This window comes from Zootoca vivipara, chromosome 11 (assembly GCF_965207765.1).
Source record: "Zootoca vivipara chromosome 11, rZooViv2.hap1.1, whole genome shotgun sequence".
Taxonomy (NCBI): domain Eukaryota; kingdom Metazoa; phylum Chordata; class Lepidosauria; order Squamata; family Lacertidae; genus Zootoca; species Zootoca vivipara.
In genome coordinates, this window is record NC_142594.1 from 28775240 (window position 1) to 28794286 (window position 19047).

Consider the following 19047-nt stretch of genomic DNA (forward strand, 5'->3'; position numbering starts at 1 on the left):
AAACAATTCAGATTGCCCCCTTTCTCTTGGATGACTGGCCTTTTCAAATAATTTGCAAACAAATGCAAATTGGCTTGTGAAAAATATTGCTGCAAGTGATCTATTTCACTTTTTAAAAAGTATAACAGATGCATTATAAGTAGCAACATTTACATATCAATTCCATGTTGATGTCAGCGTCTGGAATCCTAAAACCACATTTCTTCAAGGGTGGGCCATGTCCAAGTAATATACACTGAATTAATACTAACTCATGCTAAATAAAGAAACAGTAAATAAACAGATATACTAAACAGTGGAGATGGGGAATCTTGGGCCTGGAGGGTGTAAATGTGGCCCTCTGTGCACCTCTATCCCCCCCCCCCCAAATAACTCTCGTCTGGCCACACACACCCTCCCCGGGTCACACAGGTGAACACCAGTAGTTGGGAGCACATGGAAATAGGGGGATTTATCTGGCTGACTCTGGTAGAAAATACAATGCGGTACCTGTTGGACCTTTGTGTGATTTTGATTAACAGGTTTTATTAGCATACTTGTTGCTAGAAGGAAATAAAGAATGATAAACCATAAAGCACACTTCACAGTGGGAAGATGTATGCATGTTCAATCAATAAACTTCAAAAAGGAAAAAAAGGAGGGGAGTTTTATGAATATGCAAATTTAATCAATAGATTAAAGTAAACTAAAAATCTGACAATCCATTAAAATTTGTTAACATTCAGTTACAGCCCTACTAAAAAAACTCAAAGCTACACACGAAAAAGAGGGCTTTGCAGATCAGGTTTCCTTATATAAAGTAAGGATAGATCAAATAAAACATTTTCTAAGCTAAGGGATAAATAAATTCTAGGTAGATCGTGAAAGGAAGAACGGGGAAGCTGCAACACTCCACGTAAGAGCAGATAATTGACAGTGGAGAATCTGGTTCATGCTATGAAAATGCCAAGTATTTGGAATGGATCAAGAAAAACACAGATTTTGCCAAGTTTTTTCACAATCAAGAGAAACTGGTTGCCCTCCCTAATTATTAATTTTAGCTCATATATTTCTGTATGTTTTGTAATTACATACTTATTCAAATTCCTAAGTAGCAAAGCCATGCATCAATGCTGAGGGATATTTGGCCTTTCAGGAGTTACATTAAATAATGCAATGAAGAATTTCAACAACTTTGCATAGCAAAAATTAACAGTAATGAGAACTCTGCTCTTCCGCTCATAACTCCAAAGCTTTTATACACTTAATAGTTTTTTCCCCCTCTTGTGCTGAAAATTCATGTTTTCAAATAACCATAAATGTCACCCAGACCCAATTAAACAATTCCCCAGTGCAATGTATATTTTATTTTCCTGTGTCATTTATTGACAACATTCTGTAATTTTTACAATGGGACACTTTAATCACTGTGGCACAACTTGAAAGCATTTCCAAGAGGAAATAAATTTCTTTCTTTTTTTTTAATTTTTCTGCTCCATGTTTGATTCTTGAGGTGAATTTTCTTCTGCTTCATTTTCATCCTCCTGCAAAACAAAAAATGATATCTTTTTATGAACCTTTAAAAGAAAAATGCATTACTCCTTGCTGCCTATATATGCAATATACCTTTCTGGGCAAGTTTGTTGAACCTATGATCCATATTCACTTGCTGATTCCTGCAAATTTATCGGCCAAGTTTCAACTCTGCAGTTCTCAAAGCAATGTCAAATAAAAGTTAAACAACTAAATTATAAATACAAGCAATAAAATAATGAAACAAATATAAAATCAACAGAAAATCAACAGGAAAATGACAAAAAGACAAGAACAAAAACATTCTGGCAGAATAAGAATATTTTTCCTTGTACTCGAAAGGAGTGAACATTGCAGATCTATTTGGTTGCTCTGAGAAACCGCTCCACAAGGGCAGCCATCATCAGGAACGCCTTAATCATGTTAACTGACCATCTTCCCCATGGAACCGGTAAAAGGGCCTTGTCACAAGAGAACAGGTGTGCCTTCAAATATCCTGGACCCAGGTTACAATTAGCACTTTGAATTTGGCCTGGAAACCATCTAGAAGTCTGAAAGAACTGGTCTTACAAGCTCTAGAATATGGTCCCAGATAGCTCTGAAAATTCAAATGGTCCAAAATGGTCAACAGTAGCTCCTTTAAGAGTGCATTATAGTAGTCAAGAAAAGACGTTGCCAGAACATGCAAAAGAAAGTCCTTATCTAAGAACAACACCAATGTGACACTGATGAAGTTGGTGAAACTGCTCCTACCTACAGCCACTATTGAAGCATCCAGAAGTAGAAATTGGCAAGTGGCCTGGTGCTCACCTGTAAACCACTTAGGTCCTTCAAGCATTCCTCAATGGGAGATTTGAATGTCAAGGAATGCTTGAAAGGGTCTGAACTGATGCTAGCCCTGCACAGAAGTCTTCTTTCCCTTATGGAAGAAAAGCTTCACCTTGAAGAATTGGCAAGTGGCAGAAGTTCCATCAAGCCTCTCCTCCAGGTTAAGTGAGGCACACAGAAACATTTGCTGCTGGGAATCATTGGGATTCTACTTCATCCCCATGAATTCTGATGGCAAAATATACAAGTGTGATTTCCCTGAAGGAGAGGCCTACCAGGTTTCCCTTTCTTTATCAGAGCCTTTTGCTACCTGATACTCCGTTTCCTTACCCTTTCCTTATCCATGAGGTTGGGAATTCCACCCTAGTTTGGCCAAGACACTCCATGTTTACACCAGCTTTACGATCCCCACTTATGCAGAGCTCTTTCCCTCCCAAGGATGAACTTCTTACTGCCTGCAGTTCTGCAAGGTAGATTCTCGAAAATCCCATACTGTGAAAGATAATGACTTTGTGGCACAAAACAGATCAAATCTATCACACATTTTATTTTATTGCCCATTTTATGCAAAAAAATAAGTACTTGGACCCCTTATTAAAGGAGGGGATTTATCGCACTGACTCTTCCAGGCTGTCTTATCTGCTGAACAATTGTATTAATGACGTTGTGGAGAATGTGGCAAGATTTTTGAGCGACGCTATTAAATTACATCACCGTAGGTCCTAAGAGCCGTTTTCGTACCTCACAATGTCTGGACAGTTTTATCCTAAAGTATCTCCTACTATGTTTCATTAACTGTGTTGTGTTTTGATCCATGTATACGAGGCACCTTTTTTTATGCCAATAAAGGAGATTGATGGATTGATAATCCATGAGCCATACTAGCTTAGGATCACTCCTGAGTTGCAAATCTTTTCTTTCACGGGGTAAAACCTCATTTAGGACAAATAGAGCCACTACTTTCCTGGGCTCCAGCCATAAGTCTTAACTGGATTGAGTTTTGTCCTCATCCAGTCCATTAGTCACTCCAGAAAGCATAGAGTCCTCACTGCTACATCTGATGAGGAAGGAGAGTTGGGTGTCACCAGCATATTGCTTACATCTCACCCTATGATGGCAAACCGTTTCCTCAAATGCTAACACTGCACTTCACAATTAAAGACAGTCGCTGCCACTGAGTTCAACATTCATTCTCCAGCACCACCTCTTGAAATATCACTGTGATGTAAGAAATGAATCTCAGCAAAACAGTTTCTTCCAACACATTCAGGTGATTGAGAAGAAAATGAATGACAGCACGAAAGGCACTGAGAGGCAAAGAAAGCAATTGTCCGCTGGGGTGACCAAAGCACTCAGACCCAAAACACGACTAAAGGCTAGGTTGAAATGGATCCAGAAAACCCTGGTCAAAAGTGGCTTACAAATCGGATCCAGAGAAGTTTAAAAACAAAACGAAGAAACCAAGAGTGTTGCAACAGCTGTAAATTGCCATTTTTTTCCTTCACCAAGGAGGCATTTGCTATCATCTAGACCAGAGCTTTCCAAACTTTTCATGTTGGTGACACATTTTTTAGACACGCATCATTTCGTGACACAGTAATTCAGTTTCACTAGCAAACCGGAGGTTAAACTAACCCCTTTTTAGCCCCGGGAAGAGTGCGGGGAGTGTTTGTGCAATGCACCTACACACTGCAGTCGACACACTAACATGTCGCGACACAGAGTTTGGAAAGCTCTGATCTAGACCAAGGCTACCACTCACTTGTGGCAAACTGCTACTAGCTAGGAGAGAGGGGGCTGAGCAGGCATAGATTCCAGTAGCATTTGCAACATATTCACAATTAATCTTCCCAAGAAGATGTAAATGCTAACATTTCCACCTTCTTGTATAATTTAGTTGCTGCCTATTTTATGCTTAAGATCAATTCATTTAGTTATTTTTGAGAAATTCCAGGAGAGGAAACCTGGTAAAGCATTAAATGAAAAAGACAACATTTGACATACCTCCTCAGACACTGACTAGCTGTTTTCTGTGCATAGTTTTTAAAATGCAAAAACCACCCTTGTACTTAAAATGTAGTACTGAACAGCATCTGCCACTGGGAAAGAGGTGTTTCATTTTTTGGAGACCAGATATGTTTTCTTCACCATTTGATAAAAGACAATAAATTTAACTTCAGAGACACTTTATGTGCTGCAGCATCGTATTTTTGTCCCATCTAGCAGGGTTTCTTGACAGGTCTGCCAATTTTCCAATTACTTGTACTGCCATATGTTATCTGAAGATCAGTCAGGTCTAAAATAGGAAACATGAGCATGTCAGGCAACAGCATGCTTACAATATTCTACAGCTTCAGCTCTAGGAGTTGCGCCCATAATTCATGGCAAGCTTCTTTGGAACATCCTGAATGAATGAAGTGACATCACAATGGCAGCATCCATAGGCATGAATAGTACCTTATACCCAATGCTAAATGATGACCTCTAAAGAATTAACTATGGAAGCCAGAACACAAAATTCAGGCAGTTCCTCATAAACACTCTTTATGATAAAGAGATTGTGGCTGTATTAATTGTGCACATTGTTCTATTTGAATTTTTAAACATTGATGCAGGCTATAAAAATACCTATTTCAATGCTATAATTAGAACAAGGTGTGAATGATTTATGATGAACCAACACAGACTAAGCAGTAAATCAAAACCTTTTAAAGTGTCTCTTCACTACCCAGAATATTAGCATAAACCTGCATTATGTTGTTCACAAAATCATTACAATATAGTATCTATCTACTTAAAAACAGCTGTAAAATACATTTTCCCTGTGGAGAATCTCAGAAGTGAACATGAGTCTGCATGCTGTCAGTTTGTAACTCTAGGCGCCTCTCCTATGTTCCTGTGAAATAAAGTGTGACATATGTGCAAGCCATTGTACAAGACTGCAACCTTAAAAGTTTTGCAGTGCAGTTTTGAACATTTCTCATTGTAGTTCAGGAAGTATTTTGTTCTTTTGAATGCAAAAACTGGCACTGTTTCTAGAGTCATTAGCAATGTTTGAACTTTCAGCTAAATGGGCTATTTAGGCTAATTATCAAGGAATGATGTTGAACAGACTGAAGTTTAAACATGTTTAATGTATTTGCTTTACTAATTACCATCTACATTCAATATAACTTTGCATCCCAAAAAAAGGAACTCCTATGATCAGGTCTTTGTTCACCCACACAGTTTCATTTGCTGGAAAACAGATTTTGCCATGATAGAAGTACTGCTGTTTACTTAAGCAACAAAAAACAGGAAATCTTGCAGGGGAGAATATGGGTAGTGAAGAGGCACTACCTGGTCTACATTCCAATTAAATTCAGATGAGGCTGATTCTAAATTACTGCCTATTTAGTCAAAGTTTAGCTTGGGAAAGACAAATGTCCCATTAGCCATATATCTGCTAACAGGAAAAGTTCAATTAGGGCTGTGTGCGTATTGAAACACAAGTGTGCACACAAGATATGGACCAGCATATCATTGTTGTGGTCGGCTAAGGAATTGTCCGAATTATCTTTGCTAGGATATTGGCCACTGAATCTGCATCTGTAACCTGCTGTTTCACACATTACATTTCTTCATTCAAATGCCCAGCGAGGGAAGGTCAAGAGTGCATGTGTGTATACTGGCGCCAATTGTATGTTTCTCCTTATCTTCACTAATACAGGCTCTGACGGGAACAGATTGAGGCTGATTACAACCTGGTACACTAAATCTTAAGGGTTGCTTGGAAGGCTGGGAGATGAGGCCACTGACACACTGACCTTCCCTTTCTTTTGCCTGAGGGTCAAGGGTGTTGGTGGGGGCTGGGAGAGGCTGTGTCTTATAGCGCTCATCTCCATTGTGTTACTTCCAAAGTACAGTGAAGAATCATGAGAACGGTCCACAAAACTTACAGGATGCACTATTGACCTTTTGCTTTCTAAGTTTTTAGGAGAGAAGGGATGCTTCCAAATTATCCCCAGTTTTAACAGTTCTGATTGACCTTACACAGGTTGCAGGGCAACACTAATACTTTCTGCTATTGTTCTGGCTTAAGTTTTCCCGAATGCTGATGCAATGGCGGCACATGAATTAGATTTTCATTTTGATTTTTTTTTTAAAAGCTTCCTTATCTGTGCATGAGGAGGACATTTTTCTGCAACCTCACTGTAGAATTTGCTTTTCAAAAAAGAATTACTGGGTGCGCCTGTGCTGATGTGCACACATGCCCTTTTGGCTTGGATGGCAAGGGAAGGGAGGCAGGTAGATGCTCGCTTGGGACACACACACACACACACACACACACACAGAGAGAGAGAGAGAGAGAGAGAGAGAGAGAGAGAGAGAGAGAGAGATTGGGAAAGATTGAGGGCACAAGGAGAAAGGGACGACAGCGGACGAGATGGTTGGAAGCTACCAACATGAGTTTGACCAAACTGCGGGAGGCAGTGGAAGAGTGCTCTGGTCCATGGGGTCACGAAGAGTTGGACACGGCTAAACAACAAAACAAAACAACAACAACACACACACCCTACTCAATAAAATTGACAGGTGTAAATATACTAGTCAGTTACAGTCCTCTGTGACTAAGGAAGTCACTTCCAATAAAACGTGGGTATAGGATTGTGGTCTTAGTGAATTTCAAGTCCTTGCTAGTTTCCGCTAACCCAGTTTTGTGCTTAAAGGGCATATATTTTGTTGCAGAACTTATGCTTATACATGCCCTTTGGAAGAAGAAAAGAACCATCATGGAATTAAGGAAAGGTTAGCGTACCCTAAAGATTTTTTTTAAAAAAACCATGCTTCTTTAGGCAGGGCACGCAAACTGCATATGTGCCAATTCTGAAATTATAGACATTCTCTATAAACATCTAAGAAGTCAGTTTAAGTGAGGCAATCAAATGCAGCCAGAATTCATGGAAGATTTACGGAACAACAAATACAAATAAAACACCTGTCCAACTTTATTATTAATTTTAAAACATCCAGTGATTTGATTAGTGCTACAAATGTATTGCAGTGCTTCCATAGAGTATGATTTTATAGCTAGAAAGTTGCTTCCTGTTGTGTTTCCCAGCTTGACATAGGGTTATAGGTTATAGCTCCCCTACAGCTAAAATAATGACTAGAATTCCACTTCCATGACTTTTTTTTCAGAGTGAAAGAAACACTTAAACTAAGTTAGAGTAGAAATAATGTTCAGAAATTAAAAGAAATGTTTTACGGGAATTAAAACAAATTGCTGTATGTCCCTGTGCTGAGGGAGGGGGAAGGGGGGGGGACGAGGAGAGCAGAACAAGGCAGGAGAAAGGAGAAAGATAAGAAAGATTGACCTGAGCCAAACAGATGGGTTTGAACATTCACTTTTAACTTTCCATTGTACAGGAAAAGACAAATTTTCCCCTTTATATCAGATGACAACATGTAGTCTCAAAAGAAAGAAGTGGCAGACAATTATTATCTCTACAGGAACAAAGAGAAAATTCTATACATAGATCATACATCAATCAATTCATAATGCTAGTAAGAACCCAATTGTACAGATATGTGTAATAAACCATACCTATAATTTGCCCTTCCGTGTAAATCAGCATAAGAGGCATATTGCAGATTGCACAGGGCCAAGGATAATGAGTGATGTTACCTTGCTAGGTTTTTCAGCAGGAGAAAAAAGTAGAATATATTGCATTGACATTGAATAGGGGCAGAGGTGTATTATGTCAAGCCTTAATACGAAAAGCTAAAGATAAGGGCTAGATAACTGAGATGGCAACAGACCAATGCTTTAACTGACAAATAATGGATAATCTCTTGGTTAGATCCACAGAAATGGCCATGGGGGAAAAAGTTTGCGCAAGCCCATATTTCTGTCCCCTCCTCCCTGTGAGAATTCCCCCGCAACCTCCAGAGAGTTAAGGGACCTTGCTGAATGGGGAGGATCCCCATAAAATGGACAAAGGCACCTTCTGCAAGCAGAGCCGCCCCATGGCATGGTGCTGGGGATAGGACCCAACAGGTCAGCATGCCCCCCAAAGAGCAGAAAATTAACTACCCACAGCCTCTGGAATCAGATACTGCTGCATATATATCACTCACAGTTCATTTTTCTACTGTAACCTTAACTGCTTTTCTAAGTATGTGAAACTGGAAGCTTAAAAGTTAAATGCTCACCAAAGCAAAAGTCGATTTCAAAAGTTAAAATGGCTGAACTCACGTGAAGAAGCCTATGTTATCACTCAACTTACACCTTGTGAACAAGAACAACCAAAAGCTTTGGGGTACAATATTACACACACAGCACACTGAGTTGGTTTGTGAGTGATAACATGAACCACGATGCTTCAGGGAAACTGGGGTGCCACTATCTGCCACTTTTTATTTTAAAAACTCTTATGTTGAACCATTTCTAGAGGATTTTCTTTTAAAAAAACCTACTGGAATAATAGAAAATGAAATAAAAACAATCCTGAAACAGCGCAAGCATTATTGAGTGGGATAGCATTGCTGCTATTTATTGGCAACGTGACTGCTTTCATGCAGAAACTGGACAATAGGGAACAGAGAATAATTTTATGAAAGAAGTCCCAAATGTAACCTAAAAGATTCACAGCATGATAGAAAACCTGGAGGAAAAGAGAACTGTGTCACTTGCCAATAACCAAGTTGCAAACAACATCCAATTGCTGCCTGTGACAGTCGCCTGTGCAACCACATTTGGCGCAGCAACTACAACAACAGCAATTAAAAAAGCATTATCTGAAGAAGTGTGCATGTAGGTATCTGAAGAATTGTGCATGCACACGAAAGCTCATACCAATGACAAACTTAGTTGGTCTCTAAGGTGTTGCTGGAAGGAATTTTTTTTTATTTTGTTATCTGTATAGGGTTACCCATTTTCCACATACAAAATATTCTGCTTTGAAGACTTGATAAATGCAATATCCTTGCCACAACAACAACAAAAACGCCAAGGAAGATATGTACAACAAATGGAAAACAAGTTTCACAAATGTTGGATAGCAATTTGGTTGGGGTGGGATGATGACAGAAATGTACAGATTAGTGGGGAGGAAATGTTATATTTAAATGATACATAGAGAGTAGAAAATGAAGAACATTAATTACAAAAAAAAATTGGTAAACTCACCACAGAGATTCATGGGCACTATTAAAAATGTCATACTTGATAATCAAAATAAATGCTCATCTTTCCAACTTGAATTTCAGTCAAACAAAATGTGGGATAATGAACACGCATTTCTAAGCCTACCTTTAAGTAAGTTATATCAACTTTGCAATGTATTTCAGTAGTTGCAAAATAGACACGTCCGTCATCCCTTATTAAATATGTTTGAGGGTTTTCGCAGAGGACAAGGCTTTTGCATCCTACTTTTTTTGTGTGATTTCCTACCTGTTCAACACAACATGCCAAGTTTGAAGGAACATGTGCTTAAAGGGCAACAGACTCAGAGATAAATCAATCCTACAGTTAAATCAGCACGGAGAGCGCACTGAACTCTTTGAGTGCACGAGGGTCTTTTCCTATTTCATGTTGTCTCCTTCAAAATGTGCCACTGACAAATCTGATAATGAAGCACAATATGAGAATATGGCGTATGACTGGAAGAGTCCTTTAGCACTGGATATTACAAGAAAATATAAATTTCTTTTGAGAGATAGCAGGTTCCTGTCACTGCATCTATTTAGCGATAAGGCAGCTGTTTGTTTCCCAAGGAAAGGAGACCCTCACTACATGGATCATTTTCATAGTGACAAGCTTGACAAGTCTGACATTTACATCATGAAATATTCTCAACCAGCCATCAGGAAAATGCACCCTCTGGGGCCACTGGGAAACTGACAACCTTACCTTTCAGTGTGCATCTCCATTATTTCTCATTGTCAAAACGCAACCATTTCCCTAACAATGTCTCTTTCCAGACCTGATGGGTTTATTTTTAATAAAAAAATATTGAGACTATGAGCAAAATAACCTTTCAATGCAAGCAAGAGTTGACCTCAATTAATGGATTGCAGCCACATACCGTAATTTTGCTCAAGCACAAAGAGGTAGCCTTAAAAGCTGAAGGGGGGGGGGGGAGAAAGAGAGAGAGCGAGAGCGAGAGCGCCAAAAGGGAGCATTAAAATCATGTAGTACTGACACAGCACTCTAGATGGCAATGCAAGACCACATTAGGCCTATCTATCAGCATTACTATTTTTAAAGCAACAAATAGCATTTTAAGGTCTATAAACACCTGCATGTTTATCTCAAAACAAACTCCTTTAATTTGTACCGATATGAAAACTTCAAGGATTAAAAAATGGGTCTGCCAGATTCTGTGTTTTTCCATTTGCATGCCTTCTAATTCCGACAAAAGGGATATGTGTACCATTGCAGATTCCTCAAAGCCGAATTTTCATTTACTGCTCACTACAGTGGCAGGATTTTATGCCAGCTCTCAAAGTCTCCATCTGTTTCTCCTCCCCCTTAAGCTTAGGAGGAAGCCTTTCCGCAGAGTGGCCCTTTTGGCCGCCTGCCAGTGCAGTTGTGATTTTCGGCTGGGCAGGTGGTGCTTGGAAGCAAGCACAAAGTCCTGCCTTAGGAGTAAGATGCTTATACAGTATACGTCTATCTGCAGAGGCGGTGGGGGTGGGGAGTTGGGGGAAAGTTGTTTGCTCACTTCTGAAGGCATTAGATAGGAATATTTGGCAAGAAGTCATAGCAGAGATGGAAGGTTCCTAGAAGTATCTTCTAAGCTTAACCCATGTGCACTGAGGCAGGAGGAGGGATTAAGGCACACCGTGCCAGAAATATCTGCACAGGTGAAGGTATGAATCTATTTATTTTAAGCCATTTCCAGAGGCAACAATGCGTCATCACCACTGAAACAGTCGTATGGGCCCACGAAACCAGCATCAAATAGAGAGCACCACAAGCATTGCCCTGCATGTAAATAAAGGTCATAATTCTTACTGACACTGAAATACTTTTTGTTTTCACTGCCAAATGTGTTCAACGTTTTATACATTTCCACTAGCGTTTCTAGGCACACCCAGAAAGTATACCTGCCTTTTAAAATGTTATTACGTTTTTATCCAGGATAGCATACCTGTTTGTGTCACTTTTATCCTCTAAGCGTCTCCCTGTTAGGTGGATTGGTCTTGAAAGATGGGGACTGACCCAAAGTCATTAGTAAGAAAAAATTTAAAATTGTCCAGTAGCACCTTAGAGACCAACTAAGTTTGTTCTGGGTATAAGCTTTTGTGTGCAAGCACACTTCTTCAGATGCACATGAAAGCTTATGCCCAGAACAAACTTAGTTGGTTTCTAAGGCACTACTGGACACTTTTTAAATTTTTTTAATTTATTTTGACTGCGTCAGGCCAACACGGCTACCTACCTGAATCCAAAGTCATTAGGTAAGCCTTGTGGTCTGTGGGTGTTAAACCCAGTTCTCCCACATCTTAGTCCAACACTCTAACCACTACACCACACTGTTCTTGCATGCAAGATTGAGCCATAAATATTTTAAGATGTAACATACATCCCTGAATAGGGACTTCCATTGTTTGACCTGTAATGGTAAAGAGCACACACTTATAATGTTCTTAATTAGCAAATATTACTACCCATTTCTAGAACGTGTTCTATAACGTGTTCCTGAACATGTCTCATGAAATGAAAGAATTATGCTGTAGTACCAAATTCAACACAGCACAATTCTTTCATTTCATAAAACACGTTCTAGAACACATTCTAGAAATAGGTAGTAATATTTGGTAATTAATAACATTATAGGTGAGTGTTCTTTACCGTTACAGTACCAAATTCAAAGGGACAGCGGTTGGTGCTGTGGGTTAAACCACTGAGCCTAGGGCTTGCCGATCAGAAGGTCGGCGGTTCGAATCCCCGTGACGGGGTGAGCTCCTGTTGCTCGGTCCCAGCTCCTGCCAACCTAGCAGTTCGAAAGCACGTCAAAGTACAAGTAGATACATAGGTACTGCTACAGCGGGAAGGTAAACGGCGTTTCTGTGCGCTGCTCTGGTTTGCCAGAAGCGGCTTTGTCATGCTGGCCACATGACCTGGAAGCTGTATGCTGGCTCCCTCAGCCAATAACGTGAGATGAGCGCCGCAACCCCAGAGTTGGTCACGACTGGACAGGTTAAGGGTCCCTTTACCTTTACCAAATTCAAACTTCCTAAATCTTTACAAAATACCATATTTTTCCATGTATAAGACTGGGGTGATTTTCCATTTAAAATAATGTCAAAAATTAGGGGGCATCTTATACATGGGGGCGTCTTATAGACGGAAAAATACAGTAATCATGAAATATGACGACTGGATTTGCTGAAGGATAATCTGGAAGGTTTTTTTTAATCTTTTCAGTCTCAGAGATTTGCAAGGTGTCCTCTGCTACCACGTTCCTAAGCACACGTAGAATGCATTTGAGGCAGCACTCTGCAATAAAGAGCTTGGTTTGCCTTTCCAACTTCCTTCCCTTCTCTACTAATTATGAGTATGGGTTAAGGTTGGAATACTCTGACTTGCTATTCTTGGACCTGAAGGATTCCCTTTGAGGGAACAGATCAGCTCCCTCTTTATTAGAATTCACAAACAATGAAGTCGTCTTTTATTCATTTATTTAACAAAATTAATATACTAATTGATTGTAAAAACAAAAACAAAAAACAACAAGCAAAAAAACCCGAGAACCCTCTAACCATGTCAAAGAATGTGGGACTTTTACAGTCATATCTTGGTTTAAGTACGCCTCAGTTTGAGTACTTTCAGTTTAAGTATTCCGCGGACCCGTCTGGAACGGATTAATCCACTTTCCATTACTTTCAATGGGAAAGTTCGCTTCAGGTTAAGTACGCTCCAGGTCAAGTACAGACTTCCGGAACCAATTGTGTTTGTAAACCGAGGCACCATTGCATTTCCTTTCCTCTTGTTGCTAGTAGAGAGTTCTTTCTGGTGCTTGCAGTTGTTTGCGATTATAGCATACACTTTCCCCTCTAGAGGACGACCCTCTGAGCACTTCTTTCTATATGTCCAAGATGGTGTAAAAGAATGGGAAAGGGAGGGCGAGCCCTGCTGCTGTGAGAAAAAGTGGGGGAAAGAATCTGAAGCTGGGAGCCTAAGGAAGATGCTATCTATCACACTGAAAAACAAAGTCGAACTAAAAACCTCCCCTGCAAGATTGCCATGTCAGTCATTTGCCCACTGATGGAGCCCTTCAGATGATGGTGGGTTTAAGCTGCAGGGATGGGTGGCCATTTTAATTTCCCATAGTGTCCTGGGGTGACACAACATCAGGGGAATTGTGGGAAATTAAAATGGCCGCTTGTATGAGAGTTGGGGCTCCAGAAGTTGTACAAAGGCACTGATGCTGAATGTGTACACTGCTTTGATCACACTGCTCCCCAATATTTGAGAGAGATTCTTAAATTTAAAAAAAGTCCACCTGCAATTATGTTAGAATGCTATGTTTTAGTTACTGTATGTCTGCTATATCACAACCACACTGGCGTGATGTGTTAATGTATGGGTGTAGCCAGGATTTTTGTTGGGGAGGGCAGCCAAAGTTGTTGAGCTCATGGGTTAGAGCAGGCATCCCCATACTTCGGCCCTCCAGATGTTTTGGACTACAATTCCCATGATCCCTGACCACTGGTCCTATTAGCTAGGGATCATGGGAGTTGTAGGCCAAAACATCTGGAGGGCCGCAGTTTGGGGATGCCTGGGTTAGAGCAAGCAGGACAGCTGCAGGCAGGAATCCTGCATTGCAGGGGGTTGGACTAGATGACCCTCGAGGTCTCTATAATTCTATGGTTCTATGTCTGTACCTTCAGCACAGAATCCTACACCACCACAACTGACACTTCCATTTCCAAGTATAAAGGGGGAAAGCACTGCCTAGCAAATATAAAAAATATCTCAATTATTAAGCAAGTTGCCCTTATTGAGGGAGAAAACAGGGAAAATATGCAGAGTGCGTGGCTCTGACCAAAATTAATTAAAATTTTAATGTTTTACAATTCCACCATAATTCTTGAAATGGTGCATATATTTCATAGTAATAAACACTCAGATCATTAAGTAAAGTTCAAAATCTGTGTTATGCGCTACATTTAGCAACCTTTGGCTGCTTTCTTCTGTCTTTCTTGATTCAGTTTTCCAATGCATTGGATAAGCAATTGAGGAACAGAATTAAATGTCCTGATGCTGCATATTTGGAATTCTTATTTCATTTACTATAAAGGGCAATTAATTTACGATTCTACATTGAATTCCCAATTTGGTGGGCAATGATAGATGCCAAAATGAACTTACTGGGAAACACTTCATTAAATTTACTGTAAAAAGAACTGACAGGGATTTATTTTTATTTTTTTGTACCAGGAAAAACAACAACCCCTTTATTAAATAAGATAAAGGTTGAAGCTGTACAATAAATTTAGAGCAACTTGTGATGGACAGGCCCTGAGTCTACCTCCTGTTGACCCAGTAACCAATGGAAACTGGTGAGTCTAACAGCCAATCAGGAGAAAGAAAGAGAGAGGAATTTAAATTAGATGCTGACAGTTTAACAGAGTGATAGGGACTGTCTGAGACAGCGCAGGCAGGGATTGCCTGTGGGTTAGAAGGGACCTGCAATTAGAGACAGGGATTGGCAGAAGGGGTCTCTGGCTATCTGAGAGGACTTAGATAGGGTTTATCTGTCAGTGGGGACAGATAGTGAATTGGCTCTCAGTGGGATGGCTTCGTTGGTAGAAAAGAGGACTCTCAGTCTCAGGGTTGTGGGTTCGAGCCTCACCTTGGACAAAAGATTCCTTCATTGCAAGAGGCTGGACTAGATGACCCTTGTGGTCCTTTCCACCTCTACAATTCTATGATTCTAAAGATAGGGACATTCTGTATGCAAACAAGGTTGTATCTACCTGGGACTGTTTTATAGATAGTGTAGGACAATGGCCATCCTAGAAAGAATTGATCTGTCCAGTGACAGGTTTAAAGCATGAAGTAAAGGAAGAGCTTAAAAATCTCTGTAAAGAAGTGTGTGCTTGAAACAAAGTGTTGAGCCTTTCAAAAGTAACCCCTATGCTATAGCCTCATTGAGTATGAACAGTGCTTTTTTCTTTAAAAAAATGTTTAGGGGTACTCTCATTTTGACCAAAGAAAATCACCATTTTATAGTTCAAATCAGGAAAAATAAATACAGCAAATGGACAAAAGTATAAAGATTCACAAAATGTATGCACACACACACACACCCGGAAAAAAGCACCAAGTATAAACAAATAAAAGTTCTAGTTTCTAATCAACATGCAGTGGGGGCCAGTGAAATATTTTGAAATATATTTATTGAAAGAGCTTATACTGAGATAAATATGGCAGACACTGCAAGAGCCATTACAGGCCAAAGGAGTCACAGAATGGGAAGGCCTTAAAAAAAGACCCCCTCAATTTCACCAGACACTCCCTTTCTTCCAGCCTTCACTATGTTAGCAAAACCAATAAAGGGCAAAACCAAAGGTGAGCAGGGAAAACTGCACTTAAATCAGTTTCGATTTAAGAACAAGTGGTTTAATATCATGTTATTTTAGTTATTGTTATACATATAATGTATGAGATGGAACAGCAAGGTATTCTTGTGACACTAGGATTATCAGTTAGAATAACTGAAAATAATGTATTGGTGGTTATTCAATTTCTAACTAAACACTTTCCAATGAGGGGAAAACTAGATTAATTTTAAATGCAGATCTATAATCTAGTCAAATCCATGATACATTAAAAGGTCCTCAGTATATTTTCTAGCAGCCTGCTTGGCTTACAGTGATGGAAATGAACAGCATATATCCTTATGAGTATATGATGTAACATTGCCATGGGATTAATTGCCATGGGATTAAGTTTCAAAAATGCAAGGTAATAATGCATATTTTCACATCAGCATTTTATTACTTAGAAGTTTGGGGGGGGGGGTTGACTTAATTTGAAAAGCTGCCCGTTAATGTTAATATGAAGATATATAACAGTACTTTGTTGAGCTGTTTCATTATCTGTAACAAACAACCACAGAATCAGAGAATTAAAATTGGAACAATATTTGCTATCCTGTCCTTAACCACAAAAGGAGGAAAAATTAAGAAACATATAAAAGGATAATGAGAGGTGGGAAGGGGGTGAGATTGGGAAATCAAGCTTTAAAAACATTTCAGCTGGTCAAGGAGTCAGACAGAAAAGCAGTCAGCTGCAGTTGGTGTTTTAGGAGCAAGAGGCAAAATGGACTCCAAAATGCAGTCCATGGGCCATTAGCTGCTTCAAGTAATTCCTTTGCTCTTGAAATGCCAATTCTAGGAGTTGCACTGCTGAATCATCAATACCAGGTAGAGAGCAGGATTTCCAAAATGTAAAACCAGTTGCATAGCAACTAAGGCAGCGTATCAAATCTGAACTGTACAATTCTCATTTAGCTGCATGATGCTCATTTAAATTAATAGAAGGAATTAGTGCAGTGCAGAAATATAGCTGTTTCCAAGATTTCTGCCAGCACTCAAGCTAGTGGAAACACTTTCAGTGACCAAGGACTTATGTACAGACCCATGTATACTCTTTCCTCTAGTCAAGAATCAGAATTTTTGGAAATGCAGATAGCAAGAAAAGAATAATAATATGGGAGCTTCACACAGGGCTTACACAGTTGTCAGATATTATTATGCAAAATTTGTATTTTAAAGTCTTGTGAATATACCCATGTATTCATGCATACTCTGTCAAACGTAAAATATTACTATTTTTAATGCAATCAATCATAAGCTTAATGAATGGTTGAATGTTTGTTTGAATGAATGAATGCTTGTTCTGCTGAAACGGCTGAGAGCTGTTGACTGTTCTCTCAAATAAACAGGACTTTGTCTCCAAGAACCAAGAAAAGAGCTACCTTCGTTAAAAGTTAAGGCATGAGTTGGCTGAAACTGCAGAGTCAAGGTAGTAGTCATACAACAGCTTCTTGACTAATCTAAATAAGATACTGTACAAACAAAAATACTAACAGAAGCAATAGAAAAACCTTATAGCACTGTCCTTGTCGCAACTCCTCTGAATGCTTGATTTCTCTCCCTCCCTCTTTCTTTCTCGGTAACTTAAAAGTTGCAGTTAAATAAAACTCAAACCAGTTTGGGACTGTGTATGCTGGCTGCACTACATATAGAACATCCTTTGTATAAAAACAAAAGAAAGGTTCTCCTTTTCCCCTTCTTTCCTACCTCTTGGGTTTCAACAAAAAATACTTCATTAGAATATTGGTGTTTAATTTTTGTTAAATCCCAAAAGAATACAAGCAAGCACATGTCAACTTAATGAACACTGATCAAAAGAAGAACTGAGCTCTCATGAGAATTCTTTTCCCCAAAAAGTGGCATTGACAGTCCCAAGAGTATCATTTTTATGTCAACTGATAAATGAACAAGATAGCGAAGAAGTTGTGACTAATAATAGAGAAGAAAGAAGGGTGGGAGACCACATCTGTCACAGAGAATATATACTCCTCCTGTCTAATAAATATGCATTAACTTCATCACCAGAATCTCAAATAATGGCTCATTCCATTTTTAAATGACCTGAACAATTCAGCTGCTCTTTATTTATTTTTCTGGCCATGATGCAATTAGAAACCTCAACAGAAATTAAGTATGGTACAATATAGTGTACTACTGACTAACTTAAAATCATGTAGGATAAATGTTACATGCATTATATGCTCCAAAACACACTAACAAAATTCTTGGTGTTTTCAATTTCTTTCCTTGTCTCCAGACAAAATCCCTCAGGGGAGCCTGCCTGACACCTCATCTATGACATACGTTTTAAGGGTTCACTGAATTTCAGGCTGATTTTTGTACCCAGAAGTGTAACAGAACTCAATCCATTCACAAACAAATTTTCCCAACACAGCGTTATATAATCCTTACTTTTGTCTTACATTCAGGAAAAAACACACACCTTCAAGCAGGATTTTGTAGGTTGCTGTGAACAAACAGCTGCCATTTTTAAAAGGTACTTTCCACTGATGTGATTAGCTGCCTTATGAGCTAGTTTTATATAATGACCTTGTAATATCAAAATGAACTTCACTTTAATCATGGCATTGCATTCTTTCTCCTGCTCCCCTGCCTCAGCAATGAAGCATTCCAAAAAACTGCACATGGAGTTTAGAAGAAAAAAAAATGTGGATCAAAAGCAATGTCCACTTGCTTTCCAAAGAGAATGGAGAGGTTTCCAAAATTGTAGGTTGCCAACAGTTGACATCAGAATGGGGTTTCTAGTCCAAACAAAGCATGTTTAGTTCCACAATGCAAGCTCAGGATTTGAACGCTACAGCGTAAGTACAACCTCAACTAGGTGTGTGTAACATTGCAGCCAAAAAGCTTCCCTAAGACTGTCTCAAGGCAAATCTAAAAAAATGTAGTATAAACACTGACAACTGGGAAACACTGGCCTGTGAGCGCTCCAACTGGAGAACAGCCTTTACCAAAGGTGTCATGGGCTTTGAAGAAACTTGATCTTGGGACGCAAGGGAGAAACGTGCTAAGAGGAAGGCACGCTTGGCAAATCCACACCGTGATCAACTCCCGCCTGGAGACCAATGTCCCCACTGTGGAAGGACGTGT

General features: G+C 39.4%; 1 protein-coding gene across 14 annotated transcripts in view; it reads right to left on the reverse strand.

The window, feature by feature from the left end:
• Positions 1-645: 645 nt before the first annotated feature.
• The window catches only part of PHF14 (PHD finger protein 14), a 146572-nt gene continuing 128170 nt past the window's right edge, over positions 646-19047 (reverse strand). For all 14 annotated transcript variants that reach the window (XM_088654004.1, XM_088653999.1, XM_088654001.1 and 11 more), the window contains one exon: positions 646-1523. In XM_088654004.1, the coding sequence (XP_088510130.1) occupies positions 1461-1523 (63 nt within the window). In that variant the 3' untranslated portion in view covers positions 646-1460. The remainder of the gene's footprint in view (positions 1524-19047) is intronic.